This window comes from Prionailurus bengalensis, chromosome A2 (assembly GCF_016509475.1).
Source record: "Prionailurus bengalensis isolate Pbe53 chromosome A2, Fcat_Pben_1.1_paternal_pri, whole genome shotgun sequence".
Taxonomy (NCBI): domain Eukaryota; kingdom Metazoa; phylum Chordata; class Mammalia; order Carnivora; family Felidae; genus Prionailurus; species Prionailurus bengalensis.
The window spans coordinates 156,336,839-156,352,443 of NC_057348.1; the positions used below are offsets into that span (position 1 = coordinate 156,336,839).

At 57.4% G+C, this 15,605-nt stretch overlaps 1 protein-coding gene across 5 annotated transcripts; it reads left to right on the top strand.

Moving 5' to 3' along the window:
• Nucleotides 1-883: 883 nt before the first annotated feature.
• EPHB6 (EPH receptor B6) lies at nucleotides 884-15,151 on the top strand. 5 transcript variants are annotated; one of them, XM_043589758.1, is made up of 19 exons: nucleotides 890-1,066; nucleotides 6,888-7,023; nucleotides 7,792-7,863; nucleotides 8,160-8,359; nucleotides 8,634-8,698; nucleotides 8,886-9,639; nucleotides 10,381-10,536; nucleotides 10,908-11,264; nucleotides 11,377-11,501; nucleotides 11,628-11,790; nucleotides 12,052-12,166; nucleotides 12,414-12,466; nucleotides 12,692-12,811; nucleotides 12,927-13,174; nucleotides 13,441-13,614; nucleotides 13,844-13,993; nucleotides 14,253-14,446; nucleotides 14,567-14,722; nucleotides 14,831-15,151. In XM_043589758.1, exons 4-19 carry the CDS (start codon nucleotides 8,260-8,262, stop codon nucleotides 14,937-14,939), a joined length of 3,039 nt encoding a protein of 1,012 aa, XP_043445693.1. In that variant the 5' UTR covers nucleotides 890-1,066; nucleotides 6,888-7,023; nucleotides 7,792-7,863; nucleotides 8,160-8,259; the 3' UTR covers nucleotides 14,940-15,151. The 5 variants fall into 5 exon arrangements, with proteins under 5 accessions (XP_043445696.1, XP_043445695.1, XP_043445693.1 ...); XM_043589759.1 differs by lacking the exon at nucleotides 890-1,066 and adding an exon at nucleotides 3,707-3,922; XM_043589761.1 differs by lacking the exon at nucleotides 6,888-7,023 and having other exon boundaries at nucleotides 884-1,066; nucleotides 11,389-11,501.
• The last annotated feature ends 454 nt before the right edge of the window (nucleotides 15,152-15,605 follow it).

Here is a 15,605-nt window from a genome sequence, read left to right on the forward strand (position 1 = left end):
CCTTTCAGACCCAGGCTTCCCAGTCCTTTGGGGAGGGTGGAGTCAGTAGCCCCAGCGTTGACCAACATCCAGGGTCACGAAGAGGCGGAAGAGTTTAAGGCTAGATCACAGACACTTTCATAACCCAGATGCGCCCCCCCCCCGCCACCGCTCCACTGCTGCCTACCCATCCCCACCCCACCCCCGTACCCTCCGAGATTTCTCAGTTTGTCTTTCCCTCCACCCCCTTCTTTTCCTTCTTTCTCTTCTTCGCAGCTCACGCCCACCTTAGTTTAAACCTGAGTAGGAACTAAAACAGCGGGTTTAGTTCCTAGAGTTGAAGCCGAAAAGCAGGGGTGGGGAGAGCGCGCGGGCGTTCGGGCCGGCTGCCGCGCTGCCCTGCCCTGCCCCGCCGTGCCCCGCGGTGCCCCGGGCGTCGGCCGGCCGCCCGTGCGCTTCGCTCCCGGGGACCCGAGCCCGCGCCCGGCCCGGGGGTCTAAACACCTCGGCCCGCCGCCCGCGCCCTCCGGGCCCCTCGCGCGCGCCTCCCCCGGCGCCCCGGTTCCCCCGCCGCGCGCGGCCGGGAGGAGGAGGCGCCCCCGCCCCGGCGCACAGGCGGGCCCAGGGCGAGCCCCGCGCCTCCACCCCGCTCTCCCCCGCGCATCGCCGCCCAGGCCGGGAGGGCGGGCTCGGCTCCCCGGAAGAGGGGAGAAGGAGGGCGGCCGCAGGGGCCGGAGAGGGGCGGGCCGGGCTGGGAGGGACGCGGAGGGGGCGGGCCGGGCTGCGCTCGCCCCTGCCGCCGCTCCAGAGCCGAGCAGCGGGCGGCGGGACCCGCGACCGAGCGCGGCGACGGCCAGCGCGACGCGGGCCCCGCGCGATCCCCGGGCGCCCCGCCTCCAGAGCAGCCCCCGCCGCCGGCCACCGCCCCCCGGCCGCCCCGGAACCCCGGAGACGCGCGGCGGCGAGCGGACCCGGGCCGCGGGCAGCGGGGTCCCCGCACCCGAGCGGAGACGCGGGCGCCGCGGCTCCACCGCGGGGCCTCGGAGGGTGGGGGGCGCAGACCTGCGGAGCCTGCGGCCGGCGGAAGGTGAGCCCCGGGGTGCCAGGCGGCGTTGAGGGGGTGGGGTGGGGGGGGGCGGTGTGCCTGGGGAGAGAGGCGTCCAGGTTTGCAAAAGTAGAGGGGCCCTCCAGACCGGGCCTCTGCAGATCCTGGGGGGCCCCCTGGGGGAGTGCTGAGTGTCCTTCCCCAAGGCGAAGGTGGGTTCGTGAGGGGTGCGAAACTGTCCACGCTGGCTGCCCGACCTCTGACCAGCCATCACTGACACCACTGTCACCCTCGCTGCTGCGATCCCCCACTGTGTCTCCCGAGGCGCTGCTCTGGCTCTGGCTTGGGGGTCCTGACGTAGGGGTCCTCGCCAAGCCTGGCCCCCAGCGTTCCGAAGAGGATCGCCCACCCTTCTGACTCCCGTGGCATCTCTCCAATCCCCACGGAGCTGGGAGGGGCGAGGACGTTGATCCCACGCCTGCCCCCGGCTCCCCCACCCCCATTCCCACCCCTAAGCCGTGGAGCGGAGAGAAGGCTCCGTTCGTGCTCCCCGGCCCGTAACCCCCAAGTTGCAACCAAAGTCTGCTGCTTGCTTCTGCCCCAGCTCCACCCCCTCGCTTTGCATCTGGGTGCTTGGCCCTACCTGCCCCCCACCCCCACCCTCCAATCTTGGCTGTCTGGCACCCTCGCTCCTCCCATCCCTGGGGGAGCTGGCCTGGGCCCAGCATAGCTGATGTTGTAATGTCCCTGGCGGTGCCGGTGGAGAGAAGCGGCTGGGCCTGTTCCCAATAAGTTAAACCGGGGCCAGGCCCTCCACCCGCCAGGAGAACTTGACTCAGGTTCCAGAAGGGGAGATGCTGGCTGGGTGGGAAGGTGCTGTGGAACTGTTGGCAGTGCGGGGAGATGTTCAGGTAATGGGCATTGCCTGATTGGGACTTGTCGTTTCTTGAGGGTGCTGTTTTGAGGGGCTGCTTGGTTCTTTCAGAGCAGTGGCCCTTTTTCCTTGCAGGAAGGCGAGGGTGGGGGCTTCTGTGTACCTACCTAGTGGCCTAGAGAGGGGACTCCTTGGGAGTCTGTTGGTTCATTCAGGGTTCAAGAAGATGGCTGGCAGTGACGATTATGTCACCAGAGTGCCTAGGAGCAACAGGCACCAGCGGTCTGAGCATGTGAAGGGCTGGAACATTCCTCTTCTCTGTCGGCCGCTTTTCCAGCTCCTCACCTTCTCCTGAGCTAGGCCCCAGGTCCCATGTCCCCGCCGCACTCCCTCCCACTAGGTGGAGGCAGGTTGGCGGGGTTGGGGAGTTGAGGCAGCCTTGGTTTCCCTTTCTCTTCTTTCCTGTTCAGCTCGCACTCTCCCAGCCCAGGTGTTTCGTCAGCAGCGACTCCTGGGGTAGAGGGCAGTTGACAGGCCCACTGGGGGTAGAGTGGGGACAGACCCAGGGTGAGGAGAAGGGCTCGTGGGCATCAGTATGAGGAGCACTCCGGATCTGCTCTGATGTGCATGCTCACACACACACGCACACACACGCACACGCACTCCTCCCAGCACGCGTGCTGCCCTGCACCCATCTCGCCTCACACACATTGCCTCATACGCTCTCGCACTTGCTCCCACGGGCACTGGTCCTGGCTCTTGGGGACTTCTACACTCTTCCATGTACTCATCTCCCGCAGACACGTACTGACAGCACCAACATCCTCCCTTCCGCCCTTTTCCAAAGCCATGAGTGTGTCCGTGGTCCGTGCACAGCCAGAGTGGCTCAGTCTAAGTGGCTGTCTGCCACTCCCAGACACTGCCTGCATCTTAAAAGCCTCCCCCAGCTCCACAGCCTGGGAGTGGGAGGCACATTCGTCTGCATCTGCGTGCTCTGGGGGACATTCTTGGAGGCTGGAGGCCTCAAGGGACACAGGACTCTCCTCTGCTAGGTAATCCACAAATTGGCTTCTCCCACCAGGGCGGCAGGGGCCAGAAGCGCCAGAGGACAGCCACGTCCTCACTGTGTGCTCTGGATGCCGCTGTAAGGGCTGAGGGGATCCTTTTCAAGGCTGGCAGCCAGAGCTCCAAGAGACGGCGACTGAGACCATGTCCAAGGTGGAGATTAAAGGGTAGAGGCAGCAGCATTAAGCTGAGCAAGGATTATCCTGGAATTTCCTGGGCGTTTAACAGCTGCAGAACAGGACGAGGACAGGGACTGTGCTTCTGACCCCTCCCACGCTGACCCTGTGGCTAACAGGTGTGAGGACCTGTCACACCACACATTAACCATTGGCCCCTTTGCCCTTGGGACCTCCCTTGCCCTGCTGGGCCCCGCAGCCTGCTTTGCCTCTCCGAATGTTCCCGTCTGGGCTCACTTAGTGACGATGCCCTTGTCTTGTGCTCTGAGTGTCCAGCCGCCTTGGCCCCCCCCCCCCTTGAAAGCTGCAGTCCTTTGCCTAGGACCGAGTAAGAGAAGCATGGTACTGTCAGTGGGGCAATTTGAACTTCTTCGGAGAGAAGCTTAAAGAAAATCCAGGGATAAAGTTATTTTGCTCATTTATTCCCAACTCCTACTGCCTCTTTCTCTCTGCTTTCTTCTCATAGATGAAAATCTCTAGATTATTTTGAAACCCAGAGAGAAAAAGGGGGTGGGGGGAGGATAACATGTAAACATACGCTAGGTTAGTCTGGGTTTTGAAAATCTTTTCCTTTTTTTTTTGTTTCGATGGTCATGATGAGATTTTGTTTTAATTGTAAAAATGAGATATGCTCGTTGTAACAAGGAACCCATTGGAATATACCTAAGACATAGTTAATAACCCCCCACCTACTATCCTTCATTTCTCCCTCCTACAGGAAGGAACCAGTCTTAACAGCTCAGTGTATTTTCTGCCGTACCTTACTTCAAGCTTATTCATAAGGTTTATATCACTTAATGTTTTTAAGACTCATTTTGTGGATCGAGGTGCATAAACTATATTAAGCCATCTCAGTTTGTTCATAAAATTACCGTATTTAACATTTCAATTCGAGGACAGTTAATTTTTTAAATTCTTACAGATGTACTCATGTAATGTATTTTTAAGTCTCTCATTTTTAAAGATAACAGAACTCAGAAGCTGTGATTTATAAGCTAAGAGTCTACACATCTTTCATCTTTGCCAGTTTCTGGAAACAAAACACAATTCTGATGCCTACGAACTGTCATATTTTTATAAACCAAAGAAATGTAGCAGGCTTGTGGATGCAGTGTGTCTACTATAGCGAAAAGATGTAAAGTGATATATGTAGAAAAGAAGCTGAGAAAAAAAATGTGAAGTCATAGAATGCAATTTTTGTCATATGAAATTTTGTCTAATCAGTCTTCTTTTCTGAGCTTCCATTTTCCATCCACATTTCTGCTGCTTCTGGTGTTCTGTTTTTCAAACCATACACACATCTGAAATGTGAATGTTTCCCTGATTGGGAGAAGTTTTCTGCTCTTTCATGGCTTAAAGGGTTTCTCAGCATGGACCGGTTCCCTTCACGAGCTCAAGAAGTTAGAGGGATCCAAAGCAGGCCCACCCTCACACCACCCCCCTCCCCCCCGCCCCCTCCCCCCCCACCTGTGTTGCAACAGGGATGCCCTTGACTGCTTCTAGGACACACTCCTAGACTAAATGCGGAAAGATGTCCTAGTCCTCAGCCACTGAAGGCACCTTTGAAAATCAAGTTCTAAGTCCTGCTTATTTAGTATTCCAGGCAGGTGGATGGAGTGCGTGTTCTTGTCACTTACATTTCTGCCTTTGAAACTTCTTTCAAAAGAATCTGCGGTGGTAGGAATTAGGTGACAGCAGTTTCTTCCATATCTTAAAGTTTCCTCTTTCCTAATTTTTATTCTTGCCATAGAGAGACACCCAAGTTCTTTTTATATATTAAAAAGGAAAAGACTTGAATATATATTTTTTTTTTTGATAAGCGAGAATTGACCTAACCTCCTAGTCTCACTCAACCAGTTTTTGTTTTCTGAAGGAACTCATTTATAACCTTCAGTCTTCTGGATCCACATCGAAAAGAGGTCCCTTCGGACAGCAAGGGACACTTCTGGGTACTTGAAGATCCTCAACCATTTTTTAATGAATATCTTTGTTCTTGGCAAAAATCTGCACAAAATTTGGAAAGTGGCAATCCACACGCAATGTCTCCATTTAATTCTTTTCTTCCTGATGCCTCTTGAGGACAGAAGCTGAGTGGCTTTAACGTGTTCTCTAATTGCTTTTGCTTTTGCTCTTTTCTGGATCCTCTGGAGACAGGCCAGCTTCATGTTGTCATTAAGATGCACGCTGAGGCTGTGCATACACGCCCTATTGTAGCCACAAGCGACTGTGTTGCTTGTATTGTGGGTCATCAAAGCAAATACTTTGCCATCCCTCATCTTCTAGAATGTTCCATATTGCGCAGCTGATATGATCTGCAGTATATCTCTTCCCTCTTGTTGTCTCCCCCACCCCCACCCCACCAAAAATTCATTGAGATGCATCCAAAGTGTTTATTATTCCTTCTCCATGATTATTTGTCTAGTTATAAGTTGAAGAAGACACAGTGCTTACAGTTTTTTCTTTGTTACATATTCCAGAATCCATCCATCTTCTGCCTGAAAGAGGCTATTTTGGAGAATATCTGCTGGGCAAATGATATAATAGCTTTCCTTGTTTAAAGACATTTTGCTGGCATTTTCAGTTCTTGATAACAGCATTCCTAAAGACCCTATAGCACTGGACAGAGTCTGGTCTGCCTTGGTGTGACAAGCATGTCTCCAAATTAAGCCACAGAGAGTTTGGGGGATGCAGCCACAACATGAGTTCCTTCAGGATATTTACTGAGCAGCCATTGATGGTGGGGCCCTGCTTTTTTACTTCACGGTCTCCCTGTTCTTTGAAACATTTAGTCTGTGAATGATTCTAGCAGCATTGAGGACAGTATTTGCAAAGAACCTTTGTTTCTCAGGAATCATTTGCCGTATGGCAATGCTTCCTTTTTTTTCTAGGTTTATTGAGAGACCATTGACGTATACCGTCGTGTAAGTTTAAGGTGTACAACCGGGTGATTTGGAAATGCTTCTTACTTGCTATATGCTCTAAGTTAAACTCTATCTCACAAGTAGGGTTCTAGTGGCATGAAAGGGAAATTTCAGTGGCTGATGGGCAGATACCCATTATGCACCAGCCCACACAGCTGCAAAAGCTGTGCCCTTTCATGACAACCACATGGGGGTGACACTGAAGGCTTCATCTTGCAAGACAGCCAGCGTTGCCAGGAGAAATTAGATTAGCAGGAATCAAATTATGACTTTCTTATTTGTCGAAGTTAAATAGTGCAGTAGTTTGATTTTGACCTCATTATGAAATGTGCAGTTTTCAATGATGGTGTGGATCACCTGGCCATGACTGTCCTGGAGGAAATAGGTTCCAGTTTCCAATGGCTTTCTTTTTTCTCTCTCAGTTTGACGGCTTTGAACAACCTGCCTCTTATTTTCTTCTTCACAGAAATAAATGGAATGTACCGCTCTGGTCCATGCAACTTGCAGACTTTTGAGACTCAGTCACAAGGAGAGAAATGGGTCCCCACTAATATCTAGACCAATGAGCAAAGGCAGGTCTGAGCCCACTGGTCTTCATCGTGACCCTGGAGGCAGCCATGCCCCCTCATCATGTGCTTGTGAGCCATGGGGGTGTGCTTGTACAGGGATGGCCTTTTTAGGTTCCCAATTGGGAACACACTTTATACCATTCTGCATGGACTACTTACCCTTAGAAATTATTTTTGTAATCAGTGCATAAACTGTTGTCCTTATTCTTTTTTAAGGTTGTGCCATAATTTATTAACCATCTTTCTCTTGATGAACAGTTACTTTACAGGTTTTTCCCTTCCAAACAATTCTGCAATAAATATCCGTGTTTGAACTTCTGTGAAACCAGATCCAAGGATAGAGTACCGGGGCGCCTGGTTGGCTCAGTCACTTGAGCATCCCACTTCGGCTCAGGTCACTATCTCACGGTTCGCAAGTTTGAGCCCCACGTCAGGCTCTGTGCTGACAGCTCAGAGCCTGGAGCCTGCTTCGGATTCTGTGTCTCCCTCTCTCTCTGTTCCTTCCTTGCTTGTACTCTGTCTCTCTCTCTCTCTCAAAAATAAATAAAGTTGAAAAAAAAAAAAAAAGGATACAGTACCTGAAGGACAAACTCTCAGAAGTGAAGCTGCTAGCTAGACATTGCCAAGTGTCCTTCCAAGAGAAAACACCAGTTTGAACTTACAAGCGCCGTGAATCTAGAAAGCCTGTTTCTCACATTTCCTTCAACCCAGGGCATTTTTCATCTCCTAGGACAAGATGGCATGCCACTGTTGTTTCCCCATTCTGTCCTCTCATTGTGAGCATGCTAGAAGCATTTTTTCCTATATGTGGCATACATTTATTTTTCCGCATGCCATAGAAGTGTACCCTTTGTGGACAGGAGACCTCTGTTCACAATGTAGGCATGCCAGTCTCCCAGAGCTCAACCCCTTCTCCACTCCTCAGACGGCATCTTTATGCCTCTGTTCTTCTCATGTCTGTTCCCCCACCCTCCCTCCCATCATACCCCACAGCTCTTTCCTGTGTTCCCTCTTGCTTCACTGCCTCTTTGCAATGTCTAGAGGGTCCAGGTCTTATGTGGGTCAGGAGGTGCTGGCGAGGGGGAATCGTGTGTCCTTAGGGAAGGAGCAGCTTTCTACTCTGCTTGTTTTAATGAGAAGAATCTTCTGACTTCCAACGCAGGGTGGCCGTAGGAGGAGGAGAGGAGAGGAAATGAAGAGAAAGAACTGAAATAGCTCCTTCCAGAAGAAAAGGGTAAGACTGACCCAGAATTACCCTGTGCTCTAAGGGAGGGCCGTAAGAAATGCTCAGAGATGGGTCACCTGTGGGAAATAGGGAGGGAGTGACCCATCACATGGCCCTCTAAGATGGCAGACTTGGCGCGAGTCAGGAGAAAGTCGGCTTCCTACAGGCCTTTACCCCTCGGTTGGTGCTGGGGTGGTTTGAGAGCTATCGGACAAGACACAGAGTCAGGTTTTGGGGTCTGGGCCATCTGTGTAGCAGTGGAGTTCCCTGCCACCTGCCTCTTCTGGTCCCATGTGTCTCCCTAGGAAACAAGTTCAGCAGCAGACCCCCAGTCTTACAAAGCAGCAGCCCCGCCTGGGAGCAGGGTGGTGGCCAGGGCAATGGTGGGAGCCCTGAAGATGCCCCATGGCTGCTGAGGGGGCCGCCCGGTCAGGGAGCGGAGTGGCGGGCATGGTGTGCAGTCTCTGGGTCCTGGGGCTGGCGTCCTCAGTTCTGGCTCTGGAAGGTAAGAGGGAGGGGAGACTGGAGAATTCCCTACCTGCCACCATGGGTGGGAAATGGGAAAGATTCAGAAAAGGCAGAAAAGAGTGAAGACGTCAAGAAGGGGCAGAGGATGGGGAAGGTTTCTGAGAAAGGCTCCTGACAGACAGCTGTGCCCCTGCTGGTGGATTCAAAGGACCAGAGAGGGGAATTCTTGTTTTCCTCATGGGAATGTGGTGAGGGTTAGCAGCACCGGCCGGAGGCTTGGCCGTTGAGTGGCCCTTCTTATCTCTGGGCAGAGGTGCTTCTGGACACCACTGGAGAGACATCTGAGATTGGCTGGCTCACCTACCCACCAGGCGGGGTGAGTGGCATTCCTGACCCCAGCACACCTCCCCCACCCTGCTCCTAGAGTGTGGAACTTGGGAGGGAGGCCCTGGGTAGAGACTAATGGGGTAAGACTCATTCTCCCGAGAGGAACAGGACTTCTGCATGTTCTTACCCCGCTCTGCATGCAGCTAACAGTGTCTCCCCGGCCGCCCTCCCTACAGTGGGATGAAGTGAGCGTTCTGGATGACCAGCGACGCCTGACTCGGACCTTCGAGGCATGCCATGTGGCAGGGGCCCCTCCGGGCACCGGGCAGGACAACTGGCTGCAGACACACTTTGTGGAGCGACGAGGAGCGCAGAGGGCACACATCAGACTCCACTTCTCCGTGCGGGCGTGTGCCAGCCTGGGCGTGGCCGGAGGCACCTGCCGGGAGACCTTCACGCTTTACTACCGCCAGGCGGAGGAGCCCGATGGCCCCGACAGCATTTCCTCCTGGCACCTCAAACGCTGGACCAAGGTGGACACGATTGCAGCGGACGAGAGCTTCCCCGCCTCCTCCGCCTGGGCCGTGGGCCCGCGCGGCGCTGGGCAGCGGACCGGGCTGCAGCTGAATGTCAAAGAGAGGAGCTTCGGCCCCCTCACCCAGCGCGGCTTCTACGTGGCCTTCCAGGACACGGGGGCGTGCCTGGCCTTAGTGGCGGTCAAGCTCTTCTCCTACACCTGCCCCTCCGTTCTCCGCGCCTTCGCCTCCTTCCCTGAGACGCAGGCCAGTGGGGCCGGAGGCGCCTCCCTGGTGGCTGCCGTGGGCACCTGTGTGGCTCACGCAGAGCCAGAGGAGGATGGAAGTGGGGGACAGGCCGGGGGGAGCCCCCCCAGGCTGCACTGCAATGGGGAGGGCAAGTGGATGGTAGCTGTTGGAGGCTGCCGCTGCCAGCCAGGGCACCAGCCCGCCCGTGGAGACAAGGCCTGCCAAGGTGAGATTCTGCCACTGTGCACTTGCCCAAGATCTCCCCACCTGTCTCCCGACCTTTGGGCGCCTCTGCTGAATACCCCAAACTTTACTTTGTCCTCCAAAAGTTCAGGAATAAGCTATTTTAGGAAAGGACTCTTGTTTTCTCCAGACTTATTTTCTAAAGCACACAAATGTGGTGTCATAGGCTCATCTCAAATTTCTAGAACCTTCTGGAGACTTCCATCCACATTGCTGAGCCTCCTGGGGCTGCAGGCCTGGGAAGTGATGGATATCACACCCCTGGGTTATCTTGGGGTGGGTCCTTTGTCCCTATATGCCATGTAATTCGGAAGTGATCCTCACAGGGCCAGGTGACCAGGATGCAGGTAGGAGAAGGCAGTGGATACCAGCCAAGGGGGATGCTTCTGTTGCAGGGTAGAGGCTGCGGAAGACCTCTGCAGAGGGAGGTTACACGGTCGAGCCAGACACCTAGATCAGGGGCTTGTCCTGCCCATAGTCTCCCACCGCACCTCACTTTTTCCACCCAAGGAAATACAGTTCCCACCCCAGTCACCTGGTGGAAGTAATCTGCCTGAGTGAGGGAGAGAGGGAAGAGGGGGTGGGGGGTAGGTCTCAGGAGGAAAAGAGAGACCTCCCTGGGGAGTAGAAGGCTGGGAGGATGCCCGAGTGACGTGACGCACGTGGGGCTCCAGAGGCGGTGAGTGGAGTGAGCCTGAAGTCCTCACCCGGTTCTGCCCCTCAGCCTGCCCCAAGGGCTCCTACAAGGCCAAGGCTGGGAACGCCCCCTGCTTGCCCTGCCCAGCCCGCAGCCACGCCCCCGACCCTGCGGCGCCTGTTTGCCCCTGCCTTGAGGGCTTCTACAGGGCCGGTTCCGACCCCCCAGAGGCCCCCTGCACTGGTGAGTCTCCCACCAGCCCAGGGGGTGGAAATGGGACTGGGGGCGGCAGAGAAGGGGTGCCCGAGGGCTACACATGGGGCTGGTGTGCATTTGCAGTGACTTTTCTCCTGTTCCCTCATTTTCTCCCTCCCTGCTACACACCTCCTTCTCACCTTGACTCCATCTGCACTGGCCCACCTCCTACCCCTCCTCCCACCCACCTCCGCTTTCTGGTCCCCAACCCATGCTCTTGGTCTCCTCCCCTCTGGGCCACCTGCTGTCCCCTGCTTCCTAACTTCCTCCATCATGCCCACCCCTCCTCCCCCACCTCTACCCCAACGACTGCTTTCCCTGGCCCTCCTCACTGCCCCCACCCTCGCCGGCCTCCCTAGGCCCGCCTTCGGCTCCCCGGGAGCTTTGGTTCGAGGTGCAAGGCTCAGTGCTCATGCTGCACTGGCGCCTGCCTCAGGAGCTGGGGGGACGCGGGGACCTGCTCTTCAATGTCGTGTGCAAGGAATGCGGAGGCCACCAGGAGCCTGGCACGGGCACCCCGGGCACCTGTCGCCGCTGCAGGGATGAGGTGCACTTCGACCCCCGCCAGAGGGGCCTGACTGAGAGCCGAGTATTAGTTGGGGGGCTCCGGGCACATGTGCCCTACATCCTGGAGGTGCAGGCTGTGAACGGGGTGTCAGAGCTCAGCCCCGACCCTCCCCAGGCTGCCGCCATCAATGTCAGCACCAGCCACGCAGGTGAGCCTTTTACTCTGCCTGACGCCTGGCCTGGCCTCCTTACAGCCCCCTCCCCCACTCCTGCTGCCTGGGGGGCCCCTGGAGACCCTCCTACTAACCCCCCACACCCCAGTTCCCTCTGCAGTCCCTGCATTGCACCAGGTGAGCCGGGCATCCAACAGCATCACGGTGTCCTGGCCACAGCCAGACCAGACTAACGGGAATATCCTGGACTATCAGCTCCGCTACTATGACCAGGTGGGGAGGAGAGGGGGTGCCCACAGTGGGGCCAGGAGTGGGGGAGAGGTGCCAGAAAGCCTGGGGGTGGGAGCAGGGCTGAGGGGCCAGACTGGGCAGCAGGGAGTGAATGGCTGTCACCCCCAGGCAGAAGATGAATCCCACTCCTTCACCCTGACCAGCGAGACCAACACGGCCACCGTGACCCAGCTGAGCCCTGGCCACATCTATGGCTTCCAGGTGCGGGCGCGGACTGCCGCAGGCCACGGCCCCTACGGGGGCAAGGTCTATTTCCAGACGCTGCCTCAAGGTGAGAGGAAGCCTGGATGGGGAGGGGGCAGCACCAGGGAATGGTGAGGAGAGGCCCGGGGGGCCCTCCAGGCCTTGACCCCTCACCCAGCACCCTCCAGACTAGAGATCGTGTGGGCCAGGAGGCTGAGGATAGTCTCATGGCTGAGCGGCTGGCCTTTGGGTCTGTGGGTGGGTCTGAGCAGGTGCACGGTGGGGGGCGGGGGGTATGTAGGTGTGCGTGGCCTTACCCACGAGTGATCCTGGGTGGCTGCTTCCTCAGGTGAGCTGTCCACCCAGCTGCCAGAGAGACTCTCCTTGGTAATTGGGTCCATCCTGGGGGCCTTGGCCTTCCTCCTGCTGGCAGCCATCACCGTGCTGGCTGTCGTGTTCCGGAGGTGAGCCCCTTCTGGCCGTGTCCGAGCACCGCTCACCCCACAGCACAGCCCCACGTCCTGCAGCCCCGCAGCCCACCGCAGAAACCCCCACTGGTGCCCACCTCCTGCCACCCGGCCCCTTCCCTTAGGGTCCGTGCCCAGGTGGGAAGGAGGGATCACAGACCCCTGGCCAGCGGGTGGCCGGCTTGGGGGCTGAAAGGGGGACAGAACGGGAGGGAGTCATTCCAGGACTCTGGTTTGTCCTCAGGAAGCGGCGTGGGACGGGCTACACAGAGCAACTGCAGCAGTACAGCAGTCCAGGTATGGGGTGGGGAGGGGCCGGGCCGGGGGGGGGGGCGGGGAGGGGGGGCTCCCAGACCAAGAGCTGGGGGCTGAGCACAGCACGCAAGGCTAGCTTCCCCCGAGGCTGAGGGGAAGCCCTTGACCCTGCCTTTGTAGGTAAGAGGGGACGCCGCCCCCCCCCCCCCGTGTGCGGGCAGCCTGGCCTTGCACCGCGCCCTCATGACATGCCCCATTTGCCCACAGGACTTGGGGTGAAGTATTACATCGACCCCTCCACGTACGAGGACCCCTGCCAGGCCATCCGGGAGTTTACCAGGGAGGTGGATCCCGCGTATATCAAGATCGAGGAGGTCATTGGGGCAGGTGTGCAGTGGCAGAGGAAGGGGATGGAAGGGACGGGATCCCTTCAAACTGGGGCAGGACACCGTGAGCCTGCAGTCCTTCCTTCATACTCCCCGACCTGCCCCTGTCGTCCCAGGCTCCTTTGGTGAAGTACGCAGGGGCCGCCTGCAGCCCCGGGGACGGCGGGAACAGGCTGTGGCCATCCAGGCCCTGTGGGCTGGAGGCACCGAGAGCCTCCAGATGACCTTTCTGGGCCAGGCTGCAGTCCTGGGCCAGTTCCAGCACCCCAACATCCTGCGGCTGGAGGGCGTGGTCACCAAGAGCCGGCCCCTCATGGTGCTGACGGAACTCATGGAGCTGGGTCCCCTGGACAGCTTCCTCAGGGTCAGTCCAGCCTGGGGGCCGGGAGGCGCGGCTGGGGAAGCCTGGGGTCCGGGGAGGTTTACAATTTTCAGCTGTCCCGGAGACAGGAGACAGAGCCCTATATCTTTGCTCCCCCACCCCCGCTGGTCTTCATCCTTCGTTCCCAGGCCATTTTCTGATTCCTTAATCCCCGCTCCCTCTCATGCTGATAACCTGCTGGGCTGTGCAGCAGGTCAAGGCTTCCCACCCCGCTGCTGGAGGCTGAGCTCTGCCCCCCTGCCCCTCAGCAGCGGGAGGGCCAGTTCAGCAGCCTGCAGCTGGTGGCCATGCAGCGAGGAGTGGCCGCAGCCATGCAGTACCTGTCCAGCTTCGCCTTCGTGCACCGTGCCCTCTCTGCCCACAGCGTGCTGGTGAATAGCCACCTGGTGTGCAAAGTGGCTCGTCTTGGCCACAGTCCTCAGGTGAGAGCACTGCCTGGGGGGCTCAGCCTTTTCCAGAGGGCGCTGGAGACCCAGCTGGGACCCAGGGTTGAACCACCCGTGGCATATCACAGTGTCTGAAGGGATGGGGCTCACCAGGGCTCCATCCAGGAGAGAACGCCGGGCAGACATGTGAGCACATAGCAGTCGCTCAATAAATGCGGCCACTGAGATCATTATTGCTGCTGTTATTTCTAACCCCACCCCTCAGGGCCCAAGTTGTATGCTGCGGTGGGCAGCCCCAGAGGTCATCGCTCACGGAAAACATACAACGTCCAGTGACGTCTGGAGCTTTGGGATAGTGATGTGGGAAGTGATGAGTTATGGAGAGCGACCCTACTGGGATATGAGTGACCAGGAGGTGAGCTCTTGACCTAGACACTGCTGATCCCCCGCCCCCATCCTTCCAATCCACCAGCCTCACAGACTCATAGGTTCTTAGCCTCTAGTCTCTAATCCACTCACACCGGAAGTTCTCTTGGCTTCCATATCATTAAGTCCCTTCCCCGCTCCAGCTTCATGCTCCGCCTGATCCCAGCCCACCCACTGACCTAACCAACAAGATACTCCTTTCCACTAGCAGTAGCTTCTCCTCACCACGGTCTTCCTCCAACCCCCAGGTGCTAAATGCAATAGAACAGGAGTTCCGGCTTCCCCCACCTCCAGGCTGTCCTCCGGGACTACATCTGCTCATGCTAGACACTTGGCAGAAGGACCGTACCCAGCGGCCCCATTTTGACCAGCTGGTGGCTGCGTTTGACAAGATGATCCGAAAGCCAGACACTCTACAGGCTGACGGTGGCCCTGGGGACAGGTCTGCAGATTGGGGCTGGAGCCTGGGACAACCAGGGAGGGTAGATACAAACTGAAAACAAACTGAGGCGAGGGGGCTAAGATGAAGGGGAGACTTTGACACCCACCTCCCCTCACTTAGACCTTCCCAGGCCCTTCTGAACCCTGTGGCCCTGGACTTTCCTTCTCTGGACTCACCCCAGGCCTGGCTTTTGGCCATTGGACTGGAGTGCTACCAAGACAACTTCTCCAAGTTTGGCCTCTGCACCTTCAGTGATGTGGTCCAGCTTGGCCTGGAGTAAGCAGGGAGAGAGGTGGGGTGGGGATTCCTCTGGGCCCAGGCCAGGGGTCATGCCTGGGATCTTAGAGAAGCGGGCCCAGACTTGATCCACTCCTTCCCCACCAGAGACCTGCCTGCCCTGGGCATCACCCTGGCTGGCCACCAGAAGAAACTGCTGCACAACATCCAACTCCTTCAGCAGCACCTGACGCAGCCGGGCTCAGTGGAGGTCTGAGGCCTGGGCTCCAGCTGTGCGTGGGTGATGCCCTGGACGGCCCCGGCCGTAGGTCCCAGGAGCGATATGCGAGACCAGAGCCAGTCTCCGTCCTGGCCTCCTCGAGAGGCGCCTGCCTCACTACACCCAACCCCCTGGACGCTTCGCTCCCCAGTTCTCCTCTGCCCTCCTCCACCCTCCCCCGCATTAAAGGGAAAGAAGAAACTTTGCAAGTTGGAAGTGTGGTGAGAGCTGAGTCTGCGAGGAAGGGCTGGGAAGGCCTCGGAGAAGGAGCGCAGGGCCATTGCCGGAAGGGGACACGGCAGAGCCGAATGCGCAAGGAAGCAGAGCAGGGAACGGCTTTATTGGAAGGTAGAAGGTGGCAAGACTCAAGCAGCTTTACCCCACCCCCAAAGCGGTTCCTGTCCCCCTCACTCCTGCTCTCCACGTGCCTCCCCCCACCCAGCTGTCTGGAGCACCCTGGGAAGGACTGTCCCCTTCCCACCATGACCCTGGGGCAGAGGCGGCAAGCCTGTCCTTAAAGTGCTTTGCTCTGACAGTGCAGAGTACTTCAGTAAGGCCGAAGAGCCCGCAGCCTCGTCCTCACTGGCACCAGCCCTGTGCTCGGGGTGAGGCGAGGGCCACCTCCCCCCTTGCTTTCTATTCGCCCCCTGAGCCCAACGAGTA

Coding starts and splice junctions, on each gene's coding strand:
- EPHB6 (XM_043589758.1), top strand. CDS start 8,260: ATGGCTGCTGAGGGGGCCGCCCGGTCAGGGAGCGGAGTGGCGGGCATG. Junction 11,502..11,627: donor AGCTCCGCTACTATGACCAG/GTGGGGAGGAGA, acceptor TGTCACCCCCAG/GCAGAAGATGAATCCCACTC. Junction 12,812..12,926: donor CGAGGAGGTCATTGGGGCAG/GTGTGCAGTGGC, acceptor CTGTCGTCCCAG/GCTCCTTTGGTGAAGTACGC.